Source organism: Ranitomeya variabilis, chromosome 2 (assembly GCF_051348905.1).
Source record: "Ranitomeya variabilis isolate aRanVar5 chromosome 2, aRanVar5.hap1, whole genome shotgun sequence".
In the NCBI taxonomy this organism is placed as follows: domain Eukaryota; kingdom Metazoa; phylum Chordata; class Amphibia; order Anura; family Dendrobatidae; genus Ranitomeya; species Ranitomeya variabilis.
The window spans coordinates 151,626,659-151,652,047 of record NC_135233.1 but is presented as its reverse complement, the minus strand read 5'-3'; the positions used below and the strand labels follow the sequence as shown (position 1 = coordinate 151,652,047).

General features: G+C 42.8%; 1 protein-coding gene across 5 annotated transcripts in view; it reads left to right on the top strand.

Moving 5' to 3' along the window:
• SYNE1 (spectrin repeat containing nuclear envelope protein 1) overlaps positions 1 to 25,389 on the top strand; it is a 667,130-nt gene that overhangs the window by 563,244 nt on the left and 78,497 nt on the right. For all 5 annotated transcript variants that reach the window (XM_077283091.1, XM_077283090.1, XM_077283089.1 and 2 more), the window contains 12 exons: positions 191 to 395; positions 1,364 to 1,546; positions 2,408 to 2,554; positions 2,651 to 2,805; positions 7,495 to 7,642; positions 10,191 to 10,285; positions 10,489 to 10,723; positions 13,770 to 13,964; positions 14,398 to 14,523; positions 15,795 to 15,950; positions 17,183 to 17,341; positions 24,970 to 25,136. In XM_077283091.1, coding sequence (XP_077139206.1) covers positions 191 to 395; positions 1,364 to 1,546; positions 2,408 to 2,554; positions 2,651 to 2,805; positions 7,495 to 7,642; positions 10,191 to 10,285; positions 10,489 to 10,723; positions 13,770 to 13,964; positions 14,398 to 14,523; positions 15,795 to 15,950; positions 17,183 to 17,341; positions 24,970 to 25,136 — 1,971 coding nt within the window. The remainder of the gene's footprint in view (positions 1 to 190; positions 396 to 1,363; positions 1,547 to 2,407; positions 2,555 to 2,650; positions 2,806 to 7,494; positions 7,643 to 10,190; positions 10,286 to 10,488; positions 10,724 to 13,769; positions 13,965 to 14,397; positions 14,524 to 15,794; positions 15,951 to 17,182; positions 17,342 to 24,969; positions 25,137 to 25,389) is intronic.

Sequence of the window (25,389 nt, the reverse complement as noted above, 5' to 3'; positions counted from 1 at the left end):
CTGCTTTTCCATCGTATGTGAATGGATGTGCTAAAACCTCATTGATATGCATTCGATGCGGATTGTTGTCAGATTTAACAAGTATTTCTTCATGGAATCTGTGCAGAACTCTGTGTCAGAGCAGATATATGTGAACGAGGCCTTGTGTTATGTGTTTTTGACATTTCTAACACCAAATCTGTATCTTAAGATGGAACAGTTTATTCGAAGATATCGCAGAACAGCTGCACTCGAGCAAGACTCTTCTTCACCTGTGGCAGAAATACAAGGACTTATGCATTCAGTGTGCAAATAACGTTCAGCTACAAGAAGATCGCGCCAATCAGTTACTCAAGACCGCCACCAACAAGGACATCGGAGATGAAGAGATCGCCACCTGGATACAAGAATGCAATGTATGTATGACAATGAAATGTTTTCCTATAAAATTGTATTTTTTTACCTTCTTTTTCTGTTCACAATACATTCACTCACAAGCGTGACACAGAAAGGAACTGACACTCCAGATGACCATACACATTTCTTTCCCTGTACATTCATGCTTGATTCGACGAAGAAAGGGGATCAGGCAGTTAAATAAAACAATTTCCTCACCCTTATGTCTCCCCACATATTGCGTGATTGGAGACTTCAGAGGCCCCAATGCACAACAGATGGTCGATCGGTCCGAAAACAGGGAACACACTGCACATATAATTTCTTATTAAATCAGTCTAGTTGTCTGGATGAAAACCTGAAATGAGCGCAAAATATGAGTCCAGCATACAGTTAGCCACAAAGGGCATCCATTATGTTGCAAAAAAAATTAAATGCACGTCAGAAATCCCAATCTACAGGACAGGCAGCAGATTGGAGAACTTTTTTAATGGCAACTAATTCCCAACATGAGATCTTAGGATACAGCGTGTTGGGGTGATAGCGTATTGTCATATACTGTACATACATCTTGCTTTCTGTATAGAGGAGCAATATATATAGATACTGCTATACATATACCTACAAAATACATATTTTGTATAAATATATATATATATAATATTAGATATAAATATATATGTGATTTGTATATAAATAAAAAAAAATATATATATATGTATACGTGCATACAGTATATATAGTGCACCAAAGTGTAGATCTTACATGTTTTATTATAGCTTCACATTGTCATTTTTTATGTTCAGATTTATGCCTATGAGGGAGATTTGTCAAAACGAAGACATATGTAGGGCATTTGCCCGTTATCTAAAAATGTGTTTGAAAAACAGCCAAAACTCATTAAAAGGTGTATGATTAAGAGATCAGAAGACTGCTAGGTCAAGAGTTGTTTCACTTCTCTCACTAATGTGTTTTCTGACCAATTCAGGGTCTTTTGAAAAACCTGGGTGCTGCTAAAGGGTCATTGGCTGTCCTCCAGGAGACAGGGGAGCAGCTTAAACAACAGGTCGACTCATCTGCTGCCACAACCATCCTGTCCGATCACCTTTCCTTGAGCCAGCGTTTGTCAGTGTTGGAGCAGGCACTACAACGCCAACAGGCAATACTGCAGGTACACAGTTTTGTGGGAATGAATATATTCATATGTTCATATTCTGTTTTTCATTCTGGATGGCATGTTTTATAAAATGTGCCATACCAAAGAACATTGACGAGGTCGACATGTTTGTGAAAAATATAGCTGCATTTGACCACATTTGTCTATTGATTGTGCCTGGTATTACTGCTTGGCTCTGCTAAGTGAATGGAGCTGAACTGCAATACAACTTGTGGACAGGTGGGGCACTATTTCTAGAAGAAAGCGGTCATGGTTTATAATATTGGACAACCCCTTGAACTTTTTTTCTTGCACAAGTTAAATGCAATGCAAATAAGAATTACTTGGATTCTGGTTGCTTCTATGACTTTGTATGAGTTTTCTTTATGTATTCCTAAGGATTTCCAAGGTTAAAAATCCCACGTTTCTTACCCTCGCTCCGGTCTTCACTGCCAGGCTGCAGTGACATTATGACTATACCACTTGTGACTGTTGCGCCCAATCACTGGGCTCAGTATTCTTGCGCTGACCAACTTCTCTAAGTCCAGTGATTAGCTGCAGCGGTCATGTGCACTTTAATCATGACGCATATAGCATAATACATCATAACAGGTTCCGGCGTCTGATTATTGTGATATTCAGTGTCTAGTATCATTAAATGGCATAACGTTTTCTGCATTGTGGAGCAAGTCACTCATGACCATTTCCAACACGACATACAATAAAAATTCTAATCTTTCTGATTTTTTTAAAGTAGACAGCTAGCTGATTTATCTAAAACTATTTTTATGTATAATACATATTGAAATATTTCCTTTTCCGTACTAAGCTAAATGGAAACATGATATTTAGTTGTTACTGTTGGTTTTGTTGCAGGCGGGTGTCCTGGATTATGAAACATTTGTAAAGAGTCTTGAAGACCTAGAAATGTGGCTCCTAGAAGCAGGAGATGTTCTAAATGGACAGGACCCGAACCGATCGTCAGACCTCTCCACAATTCAAGAGAGGATGGAGGAGCTCAAAGTAAGCAAATGCCCAGGCCCGTGCCTGATTCTACAGAATACATGCTGCTTTGTAGAAGGGTGTGCTTCATATGTCTCATATACTTCTGTGTTGCAGAGGCAGATGTTAAAGTTTAGCAGCATGGCACCAGACTTGGATCGTCTCAATGAGTTAGGATATCGACTGCCACTGAATGATAAAGAAATCAAACGCATGCAATGTTTGAATAGGAATTGGGCAATGGCCTCCTCTCAGACAACAGAAAGGTTCAGGTAAGGTTAATAATTGTACATTGCTCATGTATTCCTAGTTGGCATTGACTCCGATCAGTAATTTGTGACTGCTGGATGGGAAATGTGATTACTTCCCAGTGTTTCCATCTGTTCTTTTAATTAGGTTGGCACAATGTCACATGTGCATCATGCCTCAAACATGACATTGCCCCAGCCCGGCTAATCGAATGAAGATCCAACAATGGGGGGAGTAGGGAGATTCGCAGGCATCCCATCCAGCAGACCTGCAAAATGATTCTCCCATCTCTAAAATACTGTGTACAAATATACAACACTGTGCAAAAAATGCTGAAACGTAAGAATGTTTTCAAAAATAGAAGCGTTCTTAGTTTATTTGTATCAATTAAAAAAATTGGATGAACAAGGGAGAAATCTAAATTAAATCAATGTTTGGCATGACCATCCTTTGCGTTAAAAACAGTAACAAAGCATCAGTTCTTCTAGGTGTACATGCGCACAGATTTTGAACGAATTCGACAGGGAGGTTGTTCCAAACATCTTGGAGAATAAACCGCAGATCTTCTGTGGATGTATGCTTCCATAAACCCTCCTGTCGCTTCATGGAATACCTCACAGTCTCAATGATGTTAAGATCAGGGCTATATGAAGGCCATATCATCACTTCCAGGACTCCTTGTTGTTCTTTACTCTGAAGACAGTGCTTAAAGGGGCTGTCTGGCCTTAGACAAGTCTGCAGTCACTGCGTGCTGTGAGGATTCACTGGTGTCGGGAGCAGGCAGTCATGTGACCACAAATATGTGATTTACATTCTGCCAGCCACATTCCGACTAGACTATGTCCGGCCTACACTTGCATTGAGCGAGTCTGCACCCATCTATTTGGCACATGACCGCATGAATTCAAATCACATACTTGCGGTCAAGCTCCTGCCGCTCCTGGTGCCGCCACCAAAGAATACTCAATGACTGCAGCTTTGTACCCTAAGGCCAGACAACCTTTTGAACGACATTGGCATTATGTTTGTGGTTATTATCGTGCTACAGAAGAAATTCATAACCAATCGTATGCCTTCCTAATAGGTGTCTTCCTAGTAATACATGAAGAGACAAAAGGATTTGATAAAATAAACTATTATCACTTCTATTTTTGAAGGCATTCATACTTCACAGCATTTTTTCCTCACTTGCCTTATTTACTTTTGCACAGTACCGTGTGTATGTGTATATACATATATATATATATATATATATATATATATATATATATACATATATATATATATATATATATATATATATATATACAGTATATACACACACACACATTCATATACATTGATTGTTTACTATCTAAATCTTAATGAAAATTAATTCAGTTTATGATAACTTCAGTTGAACCACTTCTTCCTGTAGGCCGGAGTCACACTAGCGTATTACATCCGATGCGAGAGCATCAGATGCAAAATGCTATTGACCCTCGGCTCCTGCTCTGCTGTGAGTGGGAGCCGAGTGTCATGCGTCTGTGCTCCGAGCCTCTCACACAGAGCAGATCGGAGCACAACTACTGAGGAGGCAGAGAAATGAATTTCTCCATCTTCTCCATTGCCAGTGTCAGCGTATAATGGACATCACTCGGCGAGTGAGCCAAGACTCGGCCGAGTGTCAGTGACAATTGCAGCATGCTGTCCAGCCTCCCCGCCTGATCGGTCATGAACTCATTAGCGTGGGAAAGTTTCTGATCATTTTTCCACGCTGTCAAGTTCACCGCATCAGGCGGGGAGTCTGCACAGCCACCGTGACTACCGCTGACGTCACTGAGCATGCGCAGACTTCCGGGGGGAGGCTGCGCAGGCAGCTTTTCATTCATTACACAGTGGTTTACAGTCAGGGCGGTAGCATTAGCACTGCTCCCGGTTGTAAACTATTTAACCCCTTGATGTGGATTGCAGCGTAGGACTTGACTGTACGGCGGACAGGCATGGGATATTGTTGTTTTTTTATTTCACAATTTTTTACAGGAGAACGAGGGCTTTGCTTGGATTGAGAGTGCAATAAAGATGGAAAACCTGTGTTTTAATTATTTAATTAAAAGACTTTATTCTGCATGTGTGTGTATTTTTTAATCCTTTCATACTAGTGGATTAATAACACAGGTCAACAAAAAAAAAATTTTTTTTCTGGTGTCCAAAATATTTTAATGAATTTGGGGTATTTTTGGGGTGCTGATTCTGAATATGCTATCAGTTTTGCCAGATTGGCTCAAGTTTTTGAGATTTTTGGTATCTTATTTATAGCACTTGTTGGTAAATGCGACGCATCATCTCATTAATTTCTTTGGATTAGTACTTGAACTGAGCAGTTCTCAATATAGTTTTGTGTTAATTAGTGTTCTAAAAGTTTGTTCATAGCTTGATTTTTGCACTAACTTTATGTTGTTGTCTGTTTTCCAGTGAAAAGCATGAACTCATCAAGAAGAAGTTGTCTTAACGATCCAGACTCATTCTGTTACATTTGTGGTGAATACACACTGCCAAAACATAGAAGAAACATAACAGACTTCGTAAAAAAAAGTGTATTTTGCCTATTTTGGGGTTATGCTTGGGGACCAAGACAAGTTTTGGGCACCACACATAGTGTGCAAAGCATGTATCGAATTATTACGAAAATGGAGCAAAGGACAAAGAAAAAGCTTCAAATTTGGTGTTCCAATGGTGTGGAGAGAGCCAAAAAATCATCATGATGACTGTTATTTCTGTGCAGTGCAAGTGCAAGGATTCAATAAGCATAAGAAACGAAAATGGGAGTAACATGGAATCTGCAAGAAGGCCTGTCCCTCATTGTGAAGATGTGCCTGTACCTGTGTTTACCATAAATAACAGTCATCATGATGATTTTTTGGCTCTCTCCACACCATTGGAACACCAAATTTGAAGCTTTTTCTTTGTCCTTTGCTCCATTTTCGTAATAATTCGATACATGCTTTGCACACTATGTGTGGTGCCCAAAACTTGTCTTGGTCCCCAAGCATAACCCCAAAATAGGCAAAATACACTTTTTTTACGAAGTCTGTTATGTTTCTTCTATGTTTTGGCAGTGTGTATTCACCACAAATGTAACAGAATGAGTCTGGATCGTTAAGACAACTTCTTCTTGATGAGTTCATGCTTTTCACTGGAAAACAGACAACAACATAAAGTTAGTGCAAAAATCAAGCTATGAACAAACTTTTAGAACACTAATTAACACAAAACTATATTGAGAACTGCTCAGTTCAAGTACTAATCCAAAGAAATTAATGAGATGATGCGTCGCATTTACCAACAAGTGCTATAAATAAGATACCAAAAATCTCAAAAACTTGAGCCAATCTGGCAAAACTGATGACATATTCAGAATCAGCACCCCAAAAATACCCTAAATTCGATTAAATATCTTTGGCACCAAAAATGCTGTTGACCAGTGTAATGGATAGGTGTCTTATTGACACCTCTCCATTATTAATTAGGCTTAATGTCACCTTACAATAGCAAGGTGACATTAACCCCTTATTACCCCATATGCCACCGCTACAGGGCAGTAGGAAGAGAGAGGCTAAGTGCCAGAATAGGCGCATCTGTAAGATGCGCCTTTTCTGGGGTGGCTGGGGGCAGATGTTTTTTGCCAGGGGGGCAACAACCATGGTCCCTCTCTAGGCTATTAATATCTGCCCTCAGTCACTGGCTTTCCCTCTCTGGTGGAGAAAATTGCGCGGGAGCCCACGCCAGTTTTTTCCGTGATTTAATTCTTTAACACCTACAGCTCCAAAATTTTACACACGCACACACTACTAACATTATTAGTGAGGGATATATAAAAATATAAGGGATATGCAATGGTTTACTGTATGTAAACCATGTCTCATATCCTGTCGGGTTCTGTAATGATTTTACAGATGCCGACAATTGAATTATCGGCTATTTTCCTGTCTAGCTCTGAATGAAATATATAGACTATATATATGCTTTCATGAATATTTGAGGTCATGGATCCATTATATGTCCATTTTGCAAGCCGGCGAGAAAATCTCGCCATATGGATGTCACACGGATGCTTACATGCGAGAAAATCGCATCCTCGCACTGCACACGGATGACATACGGATCACTGTTCAGGGAACATTTCTGCAATTCTCGTCCGTGTAAAGCGGACCGATTTTTTTATACGTTGTGTGTGACTCCAGCCTAAAACAGAGTTCCAGGTAGAAGTCTGTGTTCAGAGTTCAGCACCTGACACTAGGTGTCCAGTACGAACCACAAACTTTTACAGTTCAGATTTGATCATCTCTAGTTACGAGATCTTATGCTCTTTCATGGGTGGATTTGGTTCAGTTCATCAAACACCCTTTTAGTGTGATTCTCATTGTAACGTCTTTTCAAAGAGTAAACTTGATTATATGAAACCTTCATATCTTCAGCATGTGATTCTAGTTGGAGAGTTATAGTGGCAGAATCTGGTTATCGTGTTTATTATAGTCTTATTATTGGTTATTTGCGAGGATTCAGTGTAACATGGGATATTTAGAAATTTGAGTTTTAGAAAAGTAAATATGAAGCTCAAGCTTTCTGCATTGTCTCTGTAGGTAGGTTCACTTTGTATTTTCATGTAGGTTTACTGTTTTTTTATGTTCTTAATGTTCAGCAATCCTTCTGAATGATTGGTTCTTTTGCAGCAAATTACAGTCTTTCTTACTACATCATCAGACCTTTTTGGAAAAATGTGAGACCTGGATGGAGTTTTTAATACAGACAGAGCAGAAGCTTGCGGTGGAGATCCCTGGAAATTACCAGAGCCTTTTAGAGCAGCAAAGGGCACATGAGGTAAGTAATAAAGGCGGACTGGGTTATTGCTCATTCTGTTCAAACCCACACTGGCAAGTTTTATTACATGTGCAAAGACCTAAGGGTATGTGCACATGTTAAGTATTTGCAACAGAAATCTCTGCATCTCTCAGCAGGAAGAATACTGCGTAAATAACGTGCGTTTTTGTTACATAGTTTTCCCCACTCATTAGTAAGGGTGAAGTCTGCTGCAAAAATGCTGAAAGAATTGACATGCTGCAAAATTTCATCTGGAAGGAAAAAAATAAGCAACATGGACATGAGACATAAGGAAAATCATTCACTTTGAGGGTACTAGGAGATCCTTCAGTTTTTGAGACAAAAACTCAGTGTGTGCACGTACCCTAGAGGTTACTCCAGAGCCCTATTGTATACACCACACAGGGCCATAACTAGAGTCCTTTGGTCCCAAGCACAAATTTTTAATCTGGGTCCCCAGGATGTCTGGTCTCCTGTGGCCTTGCTATAAGGATATATGTTCCACCTCCCTAAAAGAAAACAAACAAAAAAAATCATAAATATATAAGATAATATATATCACAATATATAAGCAACACCTTCTTACCACTAACAAAGAATACCACTATAACAGTAACAAATACCCCTGAATTCTTACTGAACAAAACTCATTATACGAACATCAGTACTACCAACCATTCTATTGCATTGGGAATAAAAAATACAGCCACACCATGCCCACATATTACCACAACATAGTAATCATTTAATAGCACCATGCTGATCATTAACAAACACTATACAGTGGTAGATACCAGTAGTACACGGGTGACCTGTATAACATATATATGTGTATTATTTACAGATAAATCCAGTAACGCACCAATTATATTGATGTTCTTTTTGATCAAAGTCATACGTATGTCTCATTTACCGGTACTCTTCTCTGTCTGTCTCAGACTGCCATGAAAACGTCATACCAACCACATCTTGTATGTGTACCTCTTAACAAACTGCTGGTAACTTGCGTTCTACACAGAAAGAATACTATCCCGCATTGCCATATGCTCGTTTTGTGCCCCTCCACAAATATCACCGCACCCCATTTACCTCGACACAGTTATAATGTCCTGTCTATGTCTTCACACAGTAGTAGTTCCCAATTGCGGAAGTTATGCTCCATTTACAATGCCCTGCTTTATGCCCCATACAATAATAATGCCCCCCTTTGTGTCTCCAAATAATAATAATAATGCCCCCCTTTGTGCCACCATATAATAATAATAATGCCCCCTTTGTGCCTCCATTTAATAATAATGCCCCTTTGTGCCTCCATATAGTAATAATGCCCCCGTTGTGCCTCCATATAATAATAATGCTGTCTTTGTGTTTCCCTACAAAAATAATACCCCTTTTAACCCATACAAAAGTAATTTTCCCTCTCTACCTTCACATACTAAAGATGTCCCCCTTTTGTGACTTTTCATGCACTGATTTTAAATAAAAAAAATCAAACTCAAACGGCACCATCCTTCTCTCTGCAGCCCGCTACCAATGGTGAAGGCGGCACAATGATGTGACATCATCACGCTGGCTGACCTCATCCACATACTCCATTGGCCACAGGCCTTAAGTAGTCTTGGACTTACCAGAGCTAGTGGTAGAGCAGGAGGCCATGGGCTCTCTAATCTGCCACAGTTTTTAGCTGAAAACACGGATACAGTTAAAGCAGCCACTGGCCACACTCCAGGCAGGCCTCCTTTCCCTACTGACATGGTCATGGTCACCCCCCTCTGTCCTTGAGTTTTACCCCTCTGGTACCACCTTTTCATGGGTATACATTAACCATAGGGCTTAGATTCACTGTAATTAAAGCTTAAGGCTGTAAGTTAATGCTCACAATAGTTCTCACAATTTTACAGTTTATATAATTTCCATACAAAAATGAGTAATTTTGTAAATATATTGCATTGCTGATCCTGCACTCCTCCCAATTACAGCTTTTATTAAAGACCAGAGTGCACTCAGCTTTGGGGCTGAAATTTTGCAGCATTCCCTCCTGGCTTAATTTTCTAAACATGCTCTGTTTTTTTAATTATGTGGGTATAGCCTGCAAGCCAAGCATTGTACAATAATCTTAAAAAATCCTGCCCCAGTACATTACATGTGTAAGATTTCAGATAAGATGGTGGGTGTCTGTTAACAAGAACTTGCAGAACTATGTCAAGATTCAAGATGGCTGACTAGAGCTGATATGCAAGTTAGTTGGAAAATGTTGTACACTCTTCTTTTCCCATCTTCTGCCTTTCTTTGGGATGTGACAGGCCATTGACAAGAAGAGTGTATTTGTGGTAGTAAGGGAAAAGGCAGAAAAGATGTAACAAAAGTTTTTTACTGACTGTTGCAAAATGTCTTGAAAAGGTGGCAATGTCTCAATATCGTGACAGGTCAGTAAATGTCCAGGGAACGGCGTGCCAAACCCTCCATCTCTGCTTAGCTAGCAAACCGGCACTGCTCTCCAAGAAGCTATCTGTGACAGCCATTGACGGCCTTTTTTTTCCATTGTCAGCTATTTCAAGCCGAAATGTTCAGCCGCCAACAGATTTTGCACTCAATAATTGCCGATGGACAAAGTCTTCTTGAGCAAGGACAAGTGGATGATAGGTACAGAATCACTATAAATGTATTAAAGAGTCGTCAGTCTTTTTCTGCGATTTCATATAATTTCATATGCTCTATGTAATAACAATTTTCTGTCTTAGAAGAGGAACATTATTTCCAGAGGACAAAAAAAATCTTTTTGATTCCACACAAGATTAGTATGATCTTTTCCAGATTTAACTATCACTCTCACTTTCATCTCTTAGGGATGAGTTCAGCCTCAAGCTGACCTTGCTAAGTAATCAGTGGCAAGGAGTGATCCGACGCGCTCAGCAAAGGAGAGGCATCATTGATAGCCAGATACGCCAATGGCAGCGCTATAGGGAGATGGCAGAAAAACTGAGGAAATGGCTCGTGGAGATGTCCTATCAGCCAGTGACCGGCCTGGGAAGTATCCCTATACCACTTCAGCAAGCCAGAACCCTACTAGATGAAGTCCAGGTACATCTTCGCTTTCCAGAAATCAATAGACGTCTTTTTTATTATTACATGACAGATAGTAAGATTTGGCTTCCTTGATGTAAATGATAAATTACTATTATATTCTACTACACAACAGGATAAATCAACATCTTTCCTACTCAACCAAGTAAGGAGAGGTGTCCAAATAAACAACGTATATTTTGTCTTCAAAGAGCCACAGAATCCATCAGAGTAGTATATAGACAACTCCAACATGTTTCCAATGCACAGTGCATCCTTCTTATTCCACCCATGGAAAAATATGGTTAAGGTGACAATTTAAACAATGGAGTTCGCAATAACTTTATCAGTTCATTTAGACCGCCATGCAGCTTACCAGATTGAGCATTGGAATTGGTCAGCTGAGCAGCATACTTGTCACATGATTTTTAAATCTGACACCAAGTTTTTGCCACCTAATTTTAGGGCAGATTAATGTAGAGTCAGAGACCCTGTTTCCAGTGATGTGTAACTTACTGGATTGCTTATTGATGTTTTAAAAAAAATCATTGTTTTATTAGCAGGAAATTATCAGTAGGGAATCAATAAACCTGCTGCCATGTAGTCCAGCCATGCCCCACCACTGATTGGCATCTTTCTGCCTACACACAGTGTACACTGAAAGCTGCCAATTAGTAGTGTGGGCGGGGTTATATAGAGCTCAGTATTCAGAGAACTGCTAGACATGTAGCAGATAGAACAGTTTTTAATCAAAACTGCAGCAACCAGTAGAGTAAGTGATCCCTGGAATCAGAGTCTCTGACCTTAAATCATGCTGCTCGTAGATTTGCATACCTAATAATATGTCCTATGTGCCTTATATACTCTGAATCACCATTGCCTAATGTCAGTTGTATTATTACAGCATTGGTAATCGGAAACATAAATGTGAATTAGGGTTTTTTGGTAATTGTTACAAAATTAACTTCAAAATTTAGAGAGCAATTCCAAACCAAGGAAACCAGAGACTCCTCCTAAAGAAAGAAAACCATGTTACACCTTGTTGATTAGGCTCTGTTCATATTTGCAGCACCCAAATAACCCCAATAGAGTCTGTGTTTTGGTGATAAGAGTAGGATCCTAAAATCCGAGTGGAAAATCTGATGACGATGTGAGCAGAGCTTTACTATACATACTCTCCATGATCCATGATGGGAGCAGCTTTATGGCTCAGTGGTTACATTGTTTTCCTTGCTGTGCTGGGCAATATCTGTATGGAGCTTGGGTTTCCTCCAGGTACTTTGAGTGCTATTGCAGTTTTAAAACCATACTATTATGGATTTTGATGAAATTAGCCATAGAATGTACACTAAATGTGCAAATGTATTGGGATACTTACACATTCCATCCTCAGGAGATTTTATGAAAATTCATAGGCATTAATATGGAGCTAGTCCACCTTCTACTCTTCTGGGTAGGTTTCTTACAGCTTCCATTCTTATGTGAAGGCTTCATACAAGATTTTGGGGCACGTATGCTGGAATTTTTGCACATTCATCCAGAAGAGGATTTGTGAGGTCTGATACTGATATTGGAGGAAGGACCTGGCTAGCAATCTCAATTCTAGATAATCAGGAGGATTATGGGGTTGAGTTCAAGCTTCTGTACGGGTCTGCCAACTTCTTCTATACTAATCTTACCCAACCATGTCTTTATGGCGTTTGCTTTATGCACTGGGACAAAGTCATGCTGGAACAGAAAAGGGCAAACTATTCCCACAAAACTGGAAACATACTATTGTCCAAAATGTCTTGGTATACTGAAGGGGTTGTCCATTACTAGGAAAACCCCTTCTTAAACTAAATGTTCGGCCCCAATAAAATAATAAAGTCTATACTCACCTCCCATTCCGGCTCCTTTCCAGCAGTTTCGGCACTCGCGGTCCAGGGGCTGTGATGCAGTGTAATGACATGTGATACCTGGCACACAGTCAGCGATGGCGTCACTGTCTCCTCCTTTGGACGAACTGAACATGAAGAGGAAGTCCAGGATCAGCTGCAGCCCTGGCTTCATCTTCATGTTCAGTTCATACGAAGGCGGAGAGAGTGACGGCAGTGCTGATTGGGGCCAGTGTCACAACATCGCATCACAGCCCCGGGGAGAGCGAGTGCCGACACCACAGGATTAACGCCGACATGGGAGGTGAGTATAGGCTTTATTGTTTTGTCAGAGATGAACATTTAGTATAACGGGGTTGTCATAGTAGTGGACTAGGCCAACCCCTGAAAAAAACATATAGTGTTAACCATCCTCCACCAAACCTTTCCGTTTGATAATGTCCTGGCATTCTCTACATCCAGATTCATCTATCAGACTTCACAGAACACGCCAATGCTACAGTTTTACAGTTTTCAGTGGTGTGCTTTACACCACTACATCCGACACTTGACATTGTGCTTGGTGATGTAAAGCTTGCATGCAGCTTTATTTCACTACCAGAAAAAGCCATGTCATGGAGCTTCGAGTGCACAGTTTTATGTTGATATTAATGCCAGTGGAGGTGTGGATCGGTATTGAGTCAGCAGAGAGTTATTATTAAGTCAGTAGAGAGTTACTTTTGCACGCTTTAGCTCTTGGAGACACAACTCTGGAATTTTACATAGTCTTCACTTCACAGCTGTGCTGCTGTGGACCCTAAATTCTTCCATTTTTCAGTAATACAACTTACAGATGATGGAGGAATATTTCAGAAGGGAAGACATCTCATGGATTGACTTGTTATGGTGACATCCTACTAAGATATCACGCTCAAATTCAGTGAGCTCTTTACAACATGGCATTCTTGTACAAGTAGTTGTAATTCCAGACAGCATGGCCAGGGTCTGGATTTTATATATTCACGACAATGGGAGTAAATGAAAACCTGAACTCAATGAATAAGATGTGTCCAAATACTTTTGACCAAATATTCCACGTATGTGGTGTAAGGAAACGAGAGGTGTAAGTGATTGCAACCTGTGTAGAACTCTACAGAATTTGTCAGGGCTATAAAACTAACAGGGAATATTTTCCTCTGCTGTTCCAGCTTCGAGATCGAGTGCTCCACAGGCAGCAAGGCAGCTACATCCTCACTGTGGAGGCTGGGAAGCAGCTGCTGCTCTCTGCTGACAGCGAGGCGGAGGCTTCCCTACAGGCAGAACTCATTGACATTCAGGAGAGATGGAAGGCCACCACAGTGAGACTGGAAGAGCAGAAGAAGCAGCTCGCATTCCTGTTAAAAGTATGTGTATGGCCTTTCTCATAGAAATCGAATGGTTTTCAATTGGTAGAAAGCCCATTGGTATTTCCGTGCAATGTGCGAGCAGATGATCCGGCACTAACTCATTGTGACAATTACTGCCTAACATTCGTACAGGAGTGGTGTAGCACACCATTGAAATTATTTTATTTTTTGGGTTTGGATTCAAAAGAATAAATGTTCTTTTTAGCAAAAAATATGCTGCGCCACAATACATCAGATAAATGGAGTGCCGAGCAATTCTATATAGTTGATGTGCTTTCTCATTTTTCAATAGCCTGACCTTGCAAGAGATTGCTTTCTGCTTATGTAGATCCTCTGACGGGCACGCTCCGAGACCGCGCACAATCACAAAATCTTCACAGGCTCAGGATCACATATAGACAATGATAACGTTATACCTCTGCAATTTCAGGACTGGGAGAAGTGTGATAAGGGAATAGCAGAATCCTTGGAGAAACTGAGAACGTTCAGGAAAAATCTCTCTCAGCCTCTCCCTGATCACCATGATGAGCTGCATACAGAACAGATCCGCTGCAAGGTAAGCAATGCTCTCCGGTACTGCAGCATGGAGCGCGTGGGCTTCATCATGTGTGGGAGGCATCTGTATATCATCATACTGCATTATATGCTCATTTCTGCAGGGTAATTGGTAATATAAATAATTCTGCCTGACATTGCTGCCATTAGTCATTTATTAGAAATCTGCATTCAGAAAGCAATGTAATGTCTAAGAGCAAGATCTCAATATCACTTCCCAGACATACTGTACATTGAATGGACTAATAGCTGTTAGAGATATGGCTTTCTTTTCTTGTGTATATTGCCATTAGGTTTCAGTATATCTCCACCTTTCTGTCATCCAGTAAGAGTAAAATACCTCGGTGCTTTACATTTTGTCTTGAAATTCTTTGTTCTGCATGGTCAATGCCCTGTATCAGTGACCACACTGTCTGTACATGTACTACAAGAAGGAGCAAGATGGTGAACCGGTACCATAGAAATAGGAAGGGCGAAATATATGTAATGTATGGCTAAAGATATTGTACCACCGTCAAAAACTCCTACAAGCAGGTGTCCCTAGAAATCTTGATGTATTCAGACAACCAGTTCTCATTTTCTTTTCTTGGATTTAGTCATCTACTTAGTTTCAGTATATCTTTGCAAACACTGAACTCGAGGTTACAAGTGTATGAAAACCATGTTAATTCTTCCCAACACTCATGAGCCTACATCTCCTGCCCACACCAAAGAAGCTGTAATAGAGCCATAGATTGGTCCTATCCCATCCTTCACAAGATATACACGGCAGTGTTTATGGAGCTGTAATTCGGCACCTATAGAAGGTTATGGCTTCTTACTATACTTTCCTAGGCCTTAAAATTTATGCATTTATGCTGTGTGAATATGAAAATAAGAGCTATTATCCTTTAAAGGGTTCTGTCAGGAAGGTCCCTGCCCAAATGACATATTAAGACTACTGATCATCTTAGAGGATGTTTCCAGAGCAGCTCTCATACTGATGGACTCAGGACATCTTGTATTACCTGAAGCCTGGCTAGGCCTAGCTTTCCCCAGTAAAATCTACTGTACCCCCGGGAAGTGGGATGTTTGACCCAGTGCGAGACAGCAGCTGAATTGTTATTGATGAGACACCCATCTGACCGTGCATGAAGAGCATACAGCCTGTTACCTACAGGTGACCCTTGCAGTGAAGTCATTTCCATGATCCAGGGTATTGCAATCCCCATGAAAGCTTTTTCTTTACCTACATTATATCAGTTTGGTCACCATAACTTTTTTTTTCTGTAGGAGCTTGAAAATGCAGTTGAGGGATGGGTTGAAGACCTTGCTCATTTAACAGAACTGAAGAACTCGTTTCCCCCCTTCATCAATGCAGATGATATATCCATTCTTAATGAACGCATTGAATTGCTGCAGAGACAGTGGGAAGAGCTTTGCCATCAGGTAATTAGATTGGTGGATTAGAAACCTGCTCTCATGGAAGGCCATGTGAATGAAGGTGCGGAGACAGCACGTTAAAGCGGCAGCTTAAAGGGAACCTGTCACCTGAATTTGGCGGGACCAGTTTTGGGTCATAGGGGCGGGGTTTTCGGGTGTTTGATTCACCCTTTCCTTACCCGCTGGCTGCATGCTGGCCGCAATATTGGATTGAAGTTCATTCTCTGTCCTCCGGAGTACATGGCAGCGCAAGGCAATCTTGCCTTGCGCAGGCGTGTACTCCGGAGGACAGAGAATGAACTTCAATCCAATACTGCGGCCAGCATGCAGCCAGCGGGTAAGGAAAGGGTGAATCAAACACCCAAAAACCCCGCCCATATGACCCAAAACTGGTCCCGCCAAATTCAGGTGACAGGTTCCCTTTAATTATAGAATATAAACTGCACCCGCTTAATCCTTATAATAAAATAAGGATTGATAAACGTTGTTTCTGTTACTAAAACACAAAGTTTCCATGTAACGGTGAGTGAAGGGTTAATGACAATGTTTCACTGCGCATTGCAATAATTAGGATAATATAGGGAACTCTCAATGCATTATTATGCGCCCAGAAGACAAAACTAGCAATAAGTGTAGTAGGCATGTATCTATCATCCATAACATGACGGGTAAAGTGAATGATCTAGTGACAGTGGCAAGTCATGGGATATATTATGCAGCGAGTGAACAGTCAGTTATAAACGATATGTTGGAAGTGGGACAAATGACCATGCGGAGGCATCTGTGTCCTAGAACAGAAGCTAGGCTTATGGCTGATCGGTGTATGTGAGCTACCAAAGGCGGGTTACCCATGAACAGCAACCTGCAGATCAGCACTTCCCACCTTTTATATTAGATTGTACGTCTGCATTCTGCCAGCTTATTGTCCCCAGGATGTGACCGTGATGTAGAATAACATGATGGTTTCCTGTCTTCGTTACTGAGTTGAAACCAACAGGAAATGTCTAGAATATGCACATGTCAGAGGCATTCTCTTCTGAGAACCTAGAGGAGAATACTTCTGCTCACCTACGGTCCCATTCTTGCTGCCCTTACTGATGGGTCCATTAATGTGCTTTGGTAGGTGTAAGGTGATGTGCTGGGTCCTGCATTTTTACAGAACATCACTTTCACCCCTTTTGTTGGAAAGCAAAAAAAAAACAGCTTGTCGGCCTCATCTCTGTGTTCTCTAATTGAAGGTCTCTGTACGTCGGCAACAAGTCAGCGAGAGGCTTAATGAGTGGGCCATCTTCAATGAAAAGAATAAGGAACTGTGCGAGTGGCTGACACAGATGGAAAGCAAAGTCTCTCAGAATGGGGATATCAGCATTGAAGAAATGATTGACAAACTCAGAAAGGTACAACCTCATTATCGTTAGAGAAATATCAGACGGTCAACTAAATCCACCTGTTGGCAGACATAATATATTGCCGTTAGTGGAATAAAAGCTCACAGGAATTTCATATTTGAGATCCAGTCAGCAAATGCAAGACAACTAGATATAGCAATCTGTAGTCTGCAAACGGGGGGCACGTGACCGATTTTCATAGTAGAACCTAAACAGCAGCCAATTTCCCATAGAATAACATGTTTATATTCACTGTTTGACTAATTACTTAAAAAATATCAATGGACATTTTGTGTTTAAAGGAACCCATCAGCAGGTTTTTAGACCCTAAATGAATGTCTCTATGTAAAACATCTGAAATGTTGATTTTGTCTATACCTTTGCACTGTTTTTCCATTTTCTAGAAATCCATTGGTGAATATTTATACAAATCTGCTGGAAGAGCAGTGGTTTGACCTTCACTAACAGCTCTCTGTCCTTTCTCCCTGTTTGTGCTACCACCTCCTATCTGTGACTGACAGATCACTGTCACCTTCCCTGTGTCCGGGTTTCCCACCCGAGAGAGATCTCACACAGGAGGGGGCACATGTCCTGATGATGTTGTGAGAGCTAAACTATAGATATGTGCTTCTAATGCCCTGCTACTGATGGCCCCTGAGCGAGATCTTGTGCTGGAAAACAGGTCATAGAGAAGAGGGACCTGTCGGGAGGTCTGCAACAGGTTGAGAATGAGCATAAGCCAAGACCCCAGCACTTGCTCATTTACATAAACTTTCGCTGATAGATTTCTAGAGAATGGAGAAATGGATATACAATACAAAGGTACAGACACACAGACTTGACGTATTAGATACTTTACATAGATGTGGTCAGTTTAGGATCTAAAAACCTGCTGACAGGTTCCCTTAAGATTCTGAGATTGTTTTTTCATGACACATTGTATTTTATGTTAGTGATAAATTTAAGAAGATATGATTTGTGCTTACTTATGCAAATATCTGAAATTTGATTAAAATTAATAATTTTTAATATTTGAATTTTTATTCCATTAAAATAGATAGACCATACAAAATTAGGTAAAGAGGTTATCCGGTCTAAAATGAAAAATCTGCAGTCACTCTGTCTGCCGGCAGACTTTTGAATCCTATCGGCGCACGCACTGTGCGCTGCAAGGATTCACCAGTTTCTGTGCCGGGACTGGAGGGTATATAAGCGATATGCACACTCCCACCCAGGGACCATCAAGAGGGCAAGGCTTTCCAGTCAGTGCAGCCTCACTTCATACACTTGTATTGTCATGAATATGCCACATTCTACTGGGATCTGTGGTACATTTGAGATTAGAAGATTGTGACGATTAGCTGAACACAGGTCCACTGTAATGCCTCACGGTCATTCGTGAGTTATCAGGTTTCTTGTGGCATGGAAAGGGTTTAGAGTTCCTCGTGATCTATTGGCTGTCATGCTTATTGGAACCACACCCTTCCATTATATAAACCTGTGTCTGGCCTCTCTCCATACAAGCAATCAAATCTCCATTCTGTTTTTGGCTGCATTGGAGAAGGTGTTTCGGGAGTGTCGCTCTTGTCATCTTGAGATTGTTGCTCAGAAGTGAAGGAGCGACTTTTCGGAGTGCAGGTTTTGAAGGAATGGTCTGCAGGTGCCATGTCACATTAGCAGCATCCCTGGGATGTTGAAATAGCAGAAACCATCAAAAGTGACCCCATTTAACAATCTACCCCCCTCTATGAATTCACCCAGGGGTGTAGTGAAAATGTTGACCCCACTGGTATTCCACAGAATTTTATATTGTTTGGCCGCAAAGATAAAAACAATGTTGTTTTAGCCACATACTTTTCATTTTCAAAAAGTATTAGGCGAAAAGAATTTGTTACACAATTTCCCCTGAATGTGGTGATACTCCACATGTGGTCTCATACTACTGCTTGGCCACATGGCTGGGTTTGGAAAGGAAAAGCACTATTTGGAGCACACTTGTGGTTCCTAGTTCACATGATTCATATCCATTTACCTAGACTGCTAGAACAGCAGAAACCACCAAACAACCCATTTTGGAAATTCCACCCACTGGGAATACATGAATGAACAAATATACAGGAGTTCAAAAATTGTTCCCATTTTTTTATATGGTTCACCATGCAGTATAAATGGTAACACAGAGTTAGCTTTTGAATCGGCACAAATACAGTGATAGAAAACAGAGATTTTTATGTACTCACCGTAAAATTCTCCGAGCCACTTATTGGGGGACACAGACCATGGGTGTATGCTGCTTGCCACTAGGAGGCTGACACTAAGTTAACACAAAAAAGTTAGCTCCTCCTCTACAGTATACACCCTCGTGCTGGCTCCCAGAGAACCAGTTTGGTGCAAAAGCAGTAGGAACAAACCGTAACAACATAGAAGAGTACAACATGTCAACTTAAAAGAACAAGCAAAAGCCATATAAGCCATTAGGCCAACAGGGTGGATGCTGTGTCCCCCAATGAGTGGCTCGGAGAAAAGGATTTTACGGTGAGTACACAAAAATCCCTATTTCTCCTTCGCCTTATTGGGGGACACAGACCATGGGATGTCCCAAAGCAGTCCCTGGGTGTGAAAACAACACAAAGGATTAGGTTCATGTAACAACTGCCTAGATGTGCGCCATCACTGCCTGCAGAGTTCTTCTGCCCAGACTTGCATCCGCTGAAGCCTGAGAGTGAATATTACAGTGCTCTGCAAAGGTATGTAAACTGGACCAAGACGCAGCTTTACACACCTGCTCCGCCGTCGCCTGATTCCGAATGGCCCAAGAAGTCCCCACCACCCGAGTCGAGTTTGCTCTGATCTCCACTGGGATGGGCTGACTTCTGACTCGATATGACTCCTGGATGGTGGAATGAATCCACCTGGCTATCGTGGCGTTCTCCCTTCCTGTGACCTTCCGGGAGAACGAACAGAGCATCTGTTCTTTTGAAGGATGCCATGTTTGAGACGTACCTTCGCAGAGCTCTGACCAGGTCCAGAGTGTGGAGAACTCAGAGTGTGGAGAACTTTCAACCCTGTGAATAGGGGCCGGACAAAAGGAAGAAAGAACAATGTCCTCGTTAAGATGGAAGAACGAAATGACCTTTGGAAAAAAAGGACGGCGATGGCCTAAGGACAAACTTGCCCTGATGGAAAGAAAGGAAAGGCGCCTGGCAGGATAAGGTGGATAATTCCGAAACTCTTCTGATCAATGTGATCGCCACAAAGAAGGCAACCTTCCAGGAAAGAAAAACCATTCCTGAAGCGGTTCAAAGGGAGGTTCCTGAAGGGCACTTAGCAGCAAGTTGAGTTCCTAAGGCTCCAAAGGCATGCGATAGGGAGGAGCGATGTGTGACACCCCTTGAAGAAAGGTCTTAACCTGAAGTTTTGACGCAATGCGTCTCTGAAATAAGACCGATAGAGCTGAGATTTGGCCCTTGAGAGAACTGAGTGCCAGGCCGGAGTCCAGATTGGCTTGTAGGAACTCTAAAATGGTGGGAACTGAGAAGACGAGAGGGGAATGACTGCGATTATTGCACCAAGCAAAAAATGTCTTCGAGGTACGGTGATAGATACGAACCTATGTGAGTTTACGGGCACTAGCCATAGTGGAAATAACCTGTTGAGAAAACCCTGCCTGGGTCAAGACCCAGGATTCAATGGCCACGCCTTTAAACACAGGGCCCCTGAGTTCTGTTGGCAGATTGGGCCCTGGGAGAGCAGATCTTGCCGATTCCGCAGCCTCCAGGGTATGTCGGCGACGAGGCGTACCAACTCTGTGAACCATGCATGGCATGGCCAATCGGGAGCGACCAGGATCACTGGGACTCCTTCCTCCTTGATCTTCCGATTACTCTGGGGAGTAAAGGTAGAGGGGGAAAAATGTACGAAAGGCAGAATTGGTACCACAAAAGAATCAGAGCATCCACTCCGATTGCTCATGGATCTCGAGACCTCACTATAAACTGGGGAACCTTGGCATTCAGTCTGGACCCATGAGATCCACATCTGGGGTCCCCCAGCAAAGACAGATCTGGTTGAAGACTTCCATATGAAGCTTTCACTCCCACAAGGTGAGACCCTGACGGCTGAGGAAGTCCTCCATCCAGTTTTCCACTCCCGGAATGTCCGCCGCTGAGATCACCGAGTGGTTGTTTTCGGCCCATCAAAGGATGTGAGTTACCTCGGACATGGCCGCCCTGCTGTGATTACCCCCTTGATGATTGATATATGCCACAGCCGTGGTGTTGTCTGATTGAATACATATGGGGTGACTCAGTAGAACATGATGGAACTGTTGCAGGGCCAGCCAAATAGCACGGATCTCCAGAACGTTGATCGGTAGCTTCAATTTGTGAACTGACTAGTGGCCTTGAGCAGTGTGGTGGTGGAAGACTGCTCCTCAGCCCGAAAGACTGGCATCGGTAGTCACCACCAGCCATTGAACGGGTAGGAAAGACTTCCCCACGGTTGAGGGAAGAGTTCAATGTCCATCACCTGTTCCTGTCTGACCTGTAGGGACAAGTGGCACCTGCGGTCGAGAGAGAACAGGTTTCTGTCCCAAACTGACAGAAGGGCATGTTGTAGGGGACGAAGTTGCAGTTGGGCAAAAGAGACCGCTTCCATTGCGGCCCCCATCGTTCCTGGTCCCTCATTGCAAACCGGATGCAGTGAGGGGAAGACTTATGAAGCGCTCGGGCTCCTTGTTGAAGGGCTAAGACTTTGTCTGGAGGGAGAATTACCAACCCCCGAGACGAGTCCAGGGACTTTCCTAGAAAGGAAATCTGTTGGGCTGGGACAGGTTTACTCTTTCCTCCTGTAGCATCGGAAATAAGCTGATCCAAATAAGCTACTGCTTTGATAAGGAAGGGAGGTGAGAGACTTTTTTGATGCAGAATCCGCCTTCCACTCTGTGAGCCATAATGTCCTTCTGATAGTGATGGCATTGGCTGTTGACTGAGCAGCTCAATTGGCCGCATCCAAGGATGCATGTACCAGGTAATCGCCTGCCCGAGAAATTTGGTTGGCAAGGTGCGCCACCTCTGGAGGAAGATTAATGCTCCGAAGAGAAGTAGCTAAGGTCTCTGACCAGAAAACCATTGCCTTAGCTACCCATGCTGCGGCAAAGGATGGATAGAGAGCTGAACCAGAGGCCTCAAAAACAGAGCAAGCCAAACTTTTCATCTGACAGTCTGTGGGATTTTTGATGGATGAGCCATCCGGCACGGACAGCAGAGTTTTGAACGCTAGGCGGGATACTGGGGGATCTACCGCCGGAGATTCAGCCCAATCTTTTTTCAGATCAGCTGAAAAAGGATACTTTGCTTCAAGAGGCCTTTGTCCTGTGAAGCCTTTATCCGGGCATTCTCTGTGCCTATTAAATATGGCTCTAAATTCTGGATGAATAACAAATGCCTTATGAGAGCGTTTAGTCCTCTTAAAGGACACGGTTTGATCTGGAGCGGAGCCGGAATCTTCCTCAACCCTTAAAGCTTGGTTGGCAGCCTCAATCAGACGAATCCACTGTGTTCTGAAAATCTGGCAAATCCGGATCTAAGGAACCATCAGATTCACAATCAGATTCGCGTTCGCTAAGTTCTGACCTCTGGAGAGGGAGAGCGAGAAACAGAGCTCTGAGGCGGCAAGGCACGTGTCTGCTCAGGAGACGTGCTATGGATCCGTTTTCTAGGTGCCTGACGGCTTCTAGAGTGCTTTCGGCCCCAGCTAACCGACTGCTCCCGGCTTGTGGAGGATCCATCTACATCAGTCCTGCAAACGCTCCGGTCCCCTGAAGGATCACAGAGGGATTCAGTCGCTTTGGCCAGCGAAGCCATGGATTGATACAGTGACGAAGCCCACTCAGGGGGACTAGGTACACTGGGCTTGGTGGCGGCGAAGGGCTCCTGAGCGCAGTTGGGGTCACAGGCATTGCAGAGCGGTGAACTCTCTGCCTTAGAAAACGCAGACTGGCAGGAGGAGCATGAAGTAAAAAATATACCCTTAGTCTTGTTAGACTTTTTAGATGCCTTAGGCTGGGACATGATGTACCTTCAATGTGGCCCTATAATAATAGGGGCTGCTGAGAAGGGATACTGCTGAGAAAAGGGGTTACAGCAGGGAGGAGGATGTATAATGCAGCGCTCCTTTACCCAGGTCTGTGTCCCCGCTCCTCCTGCGTTTCTCCAACTGCATGGCCCCTGCGCCGAGATCTCAGAGGCGTTTCTTGTGTTGTGCGAGAAGCGCCAGCATCAGTGGACGGAGCCTCTGCATCGCATCATCGCATGGGTGGAGATAGGGGTTGCGGCCTAGTACAGGGCCGAAGCCGAGGACTGAGTTTGCGTGCCGGCCTGCGCCGATGCAGGAGGGGGCTGAATGCGCACCCCCGCAGTTAAAATGGGTCCCCCTTAACCAGCGCCGCCTCAGACCGCCTGAAAGGAGCCCTCCAGCCTTGTCACTTACCCAGAGAAGCTGTCGGGTGGCAGATAAGGTAGCTTGCTGCAGGTCCTCCTGTGCTGCTGCTGGTTTGGACGGTGCAGGGATAAGGGGGAAAACCCTCAATCCATCATCCCTTTAGAAGGGAGGTGGAGAGTGACCGTCTGCCTCCTTGTACCATCCTCTTTAACAGTGGTGGTGCAGTGGGGGCTGCTCGGACACCAAAAGATGGGCCACTGTACATCCAAGGGGTTAAATACCCTAGGATGGGACAGGGCTAAATGTCCAGCATTAGGCCTGGATGCAGAAGAGGATACGTGGAGGCGAAACTCCATGTGCTCATCCGTTAGGGGTGTGGGGAGATCGGTGCCCTAGAAGGCACCCGTCACCCAAAAAATTTCAGCCCAGGCTTGGCATCCCATGTCGCAGGAGAAGATACGGAGAGGCGACACTCTCCGAGCTCGCCTGTTGATGGTTCGGGGAGATCGGAACCTTGAAAGGATCCATGGCCCATTCATTCCACTTGGAAAAATGTAAAAATGTAAAAATAAAATAATAAAGAGCTTTTGGTCTGAAGACCAGACCCGTGTGCCTCCTACAGACACTAAGCAAGAACTGGTTCTTTGGGAGCCAGCATGTGGGTGTATACTGCAGAGGAGGAGCTAACTTTTTTTGTGTTAATTTAGTGTCAGCCGGCTAGTGGCAAGCAGCATACACCCATGGTCTGTGTCCCCCAATGAGGCGAAGGAAAAATGTAGATTGTTTTTCATGTTTTTCTACTCTTCTACAATAAAAAAAAGTCAAACATAAAGTGGCAGAAACATCAAAATGTTTGAAAAGTCTCAAAATGATGTTGCAGAAAAATGCTGAGATGTTTGGCATTTTCCTGCCAGTCCTAACTAACTTCCTTACTAGACATGGCATACTTTACCACGGAAACACACACCGCTTGTAAGAACCACCTGATTCATTAAGTGTTGTGCACCTCTAAATCAGGCTCCTCTTACTTACTCCGCTATGCCTCTTCATTGAGACTGGCGTGCACACTCGTCTTAATGAATCAAGGCCAAAAAGTTTATAGGAAATGTATTTGCCAGCTTTACCCATAGTACACTGTGATCTAAACAATAACTAAATTCACAAGAAAAATCTAACAATGTTTTTGTGCTAAATAGGATTACCAAGAAGAAATTGCTGTTTTCCGAGACAACAAAATGCAACTTCAGCAAATGGGAGAAAGACTTGCCAAGGCCAGCCATGAGAGCAAGGCCTCAGAGATAGAGTACAAGCTGAGCAAAGTTAACGATAGGTGGCAACATCTCTTAGACCTTATTGGTGCAAGGTAAGTAATGCCATTTTACATCTGTACCTGTGTATAGATGTCATGGAGGAGCATTCCTTCCTCAGGATCTAATTGTGAAGAGCAGAGAGACACTTTAAATCACTGCTTTCTCTCTGGTAAACTTGGAGCAACCGTGTATTACGTTACCACCCAGTCATATGAATACGTGCCAACGAAGCCTGGGTTCACATCATGTTTTTGCCACACATCAGTAGCTCTGTCGAGGCTTCCATCTGAAGCTCTGGAAAATGTA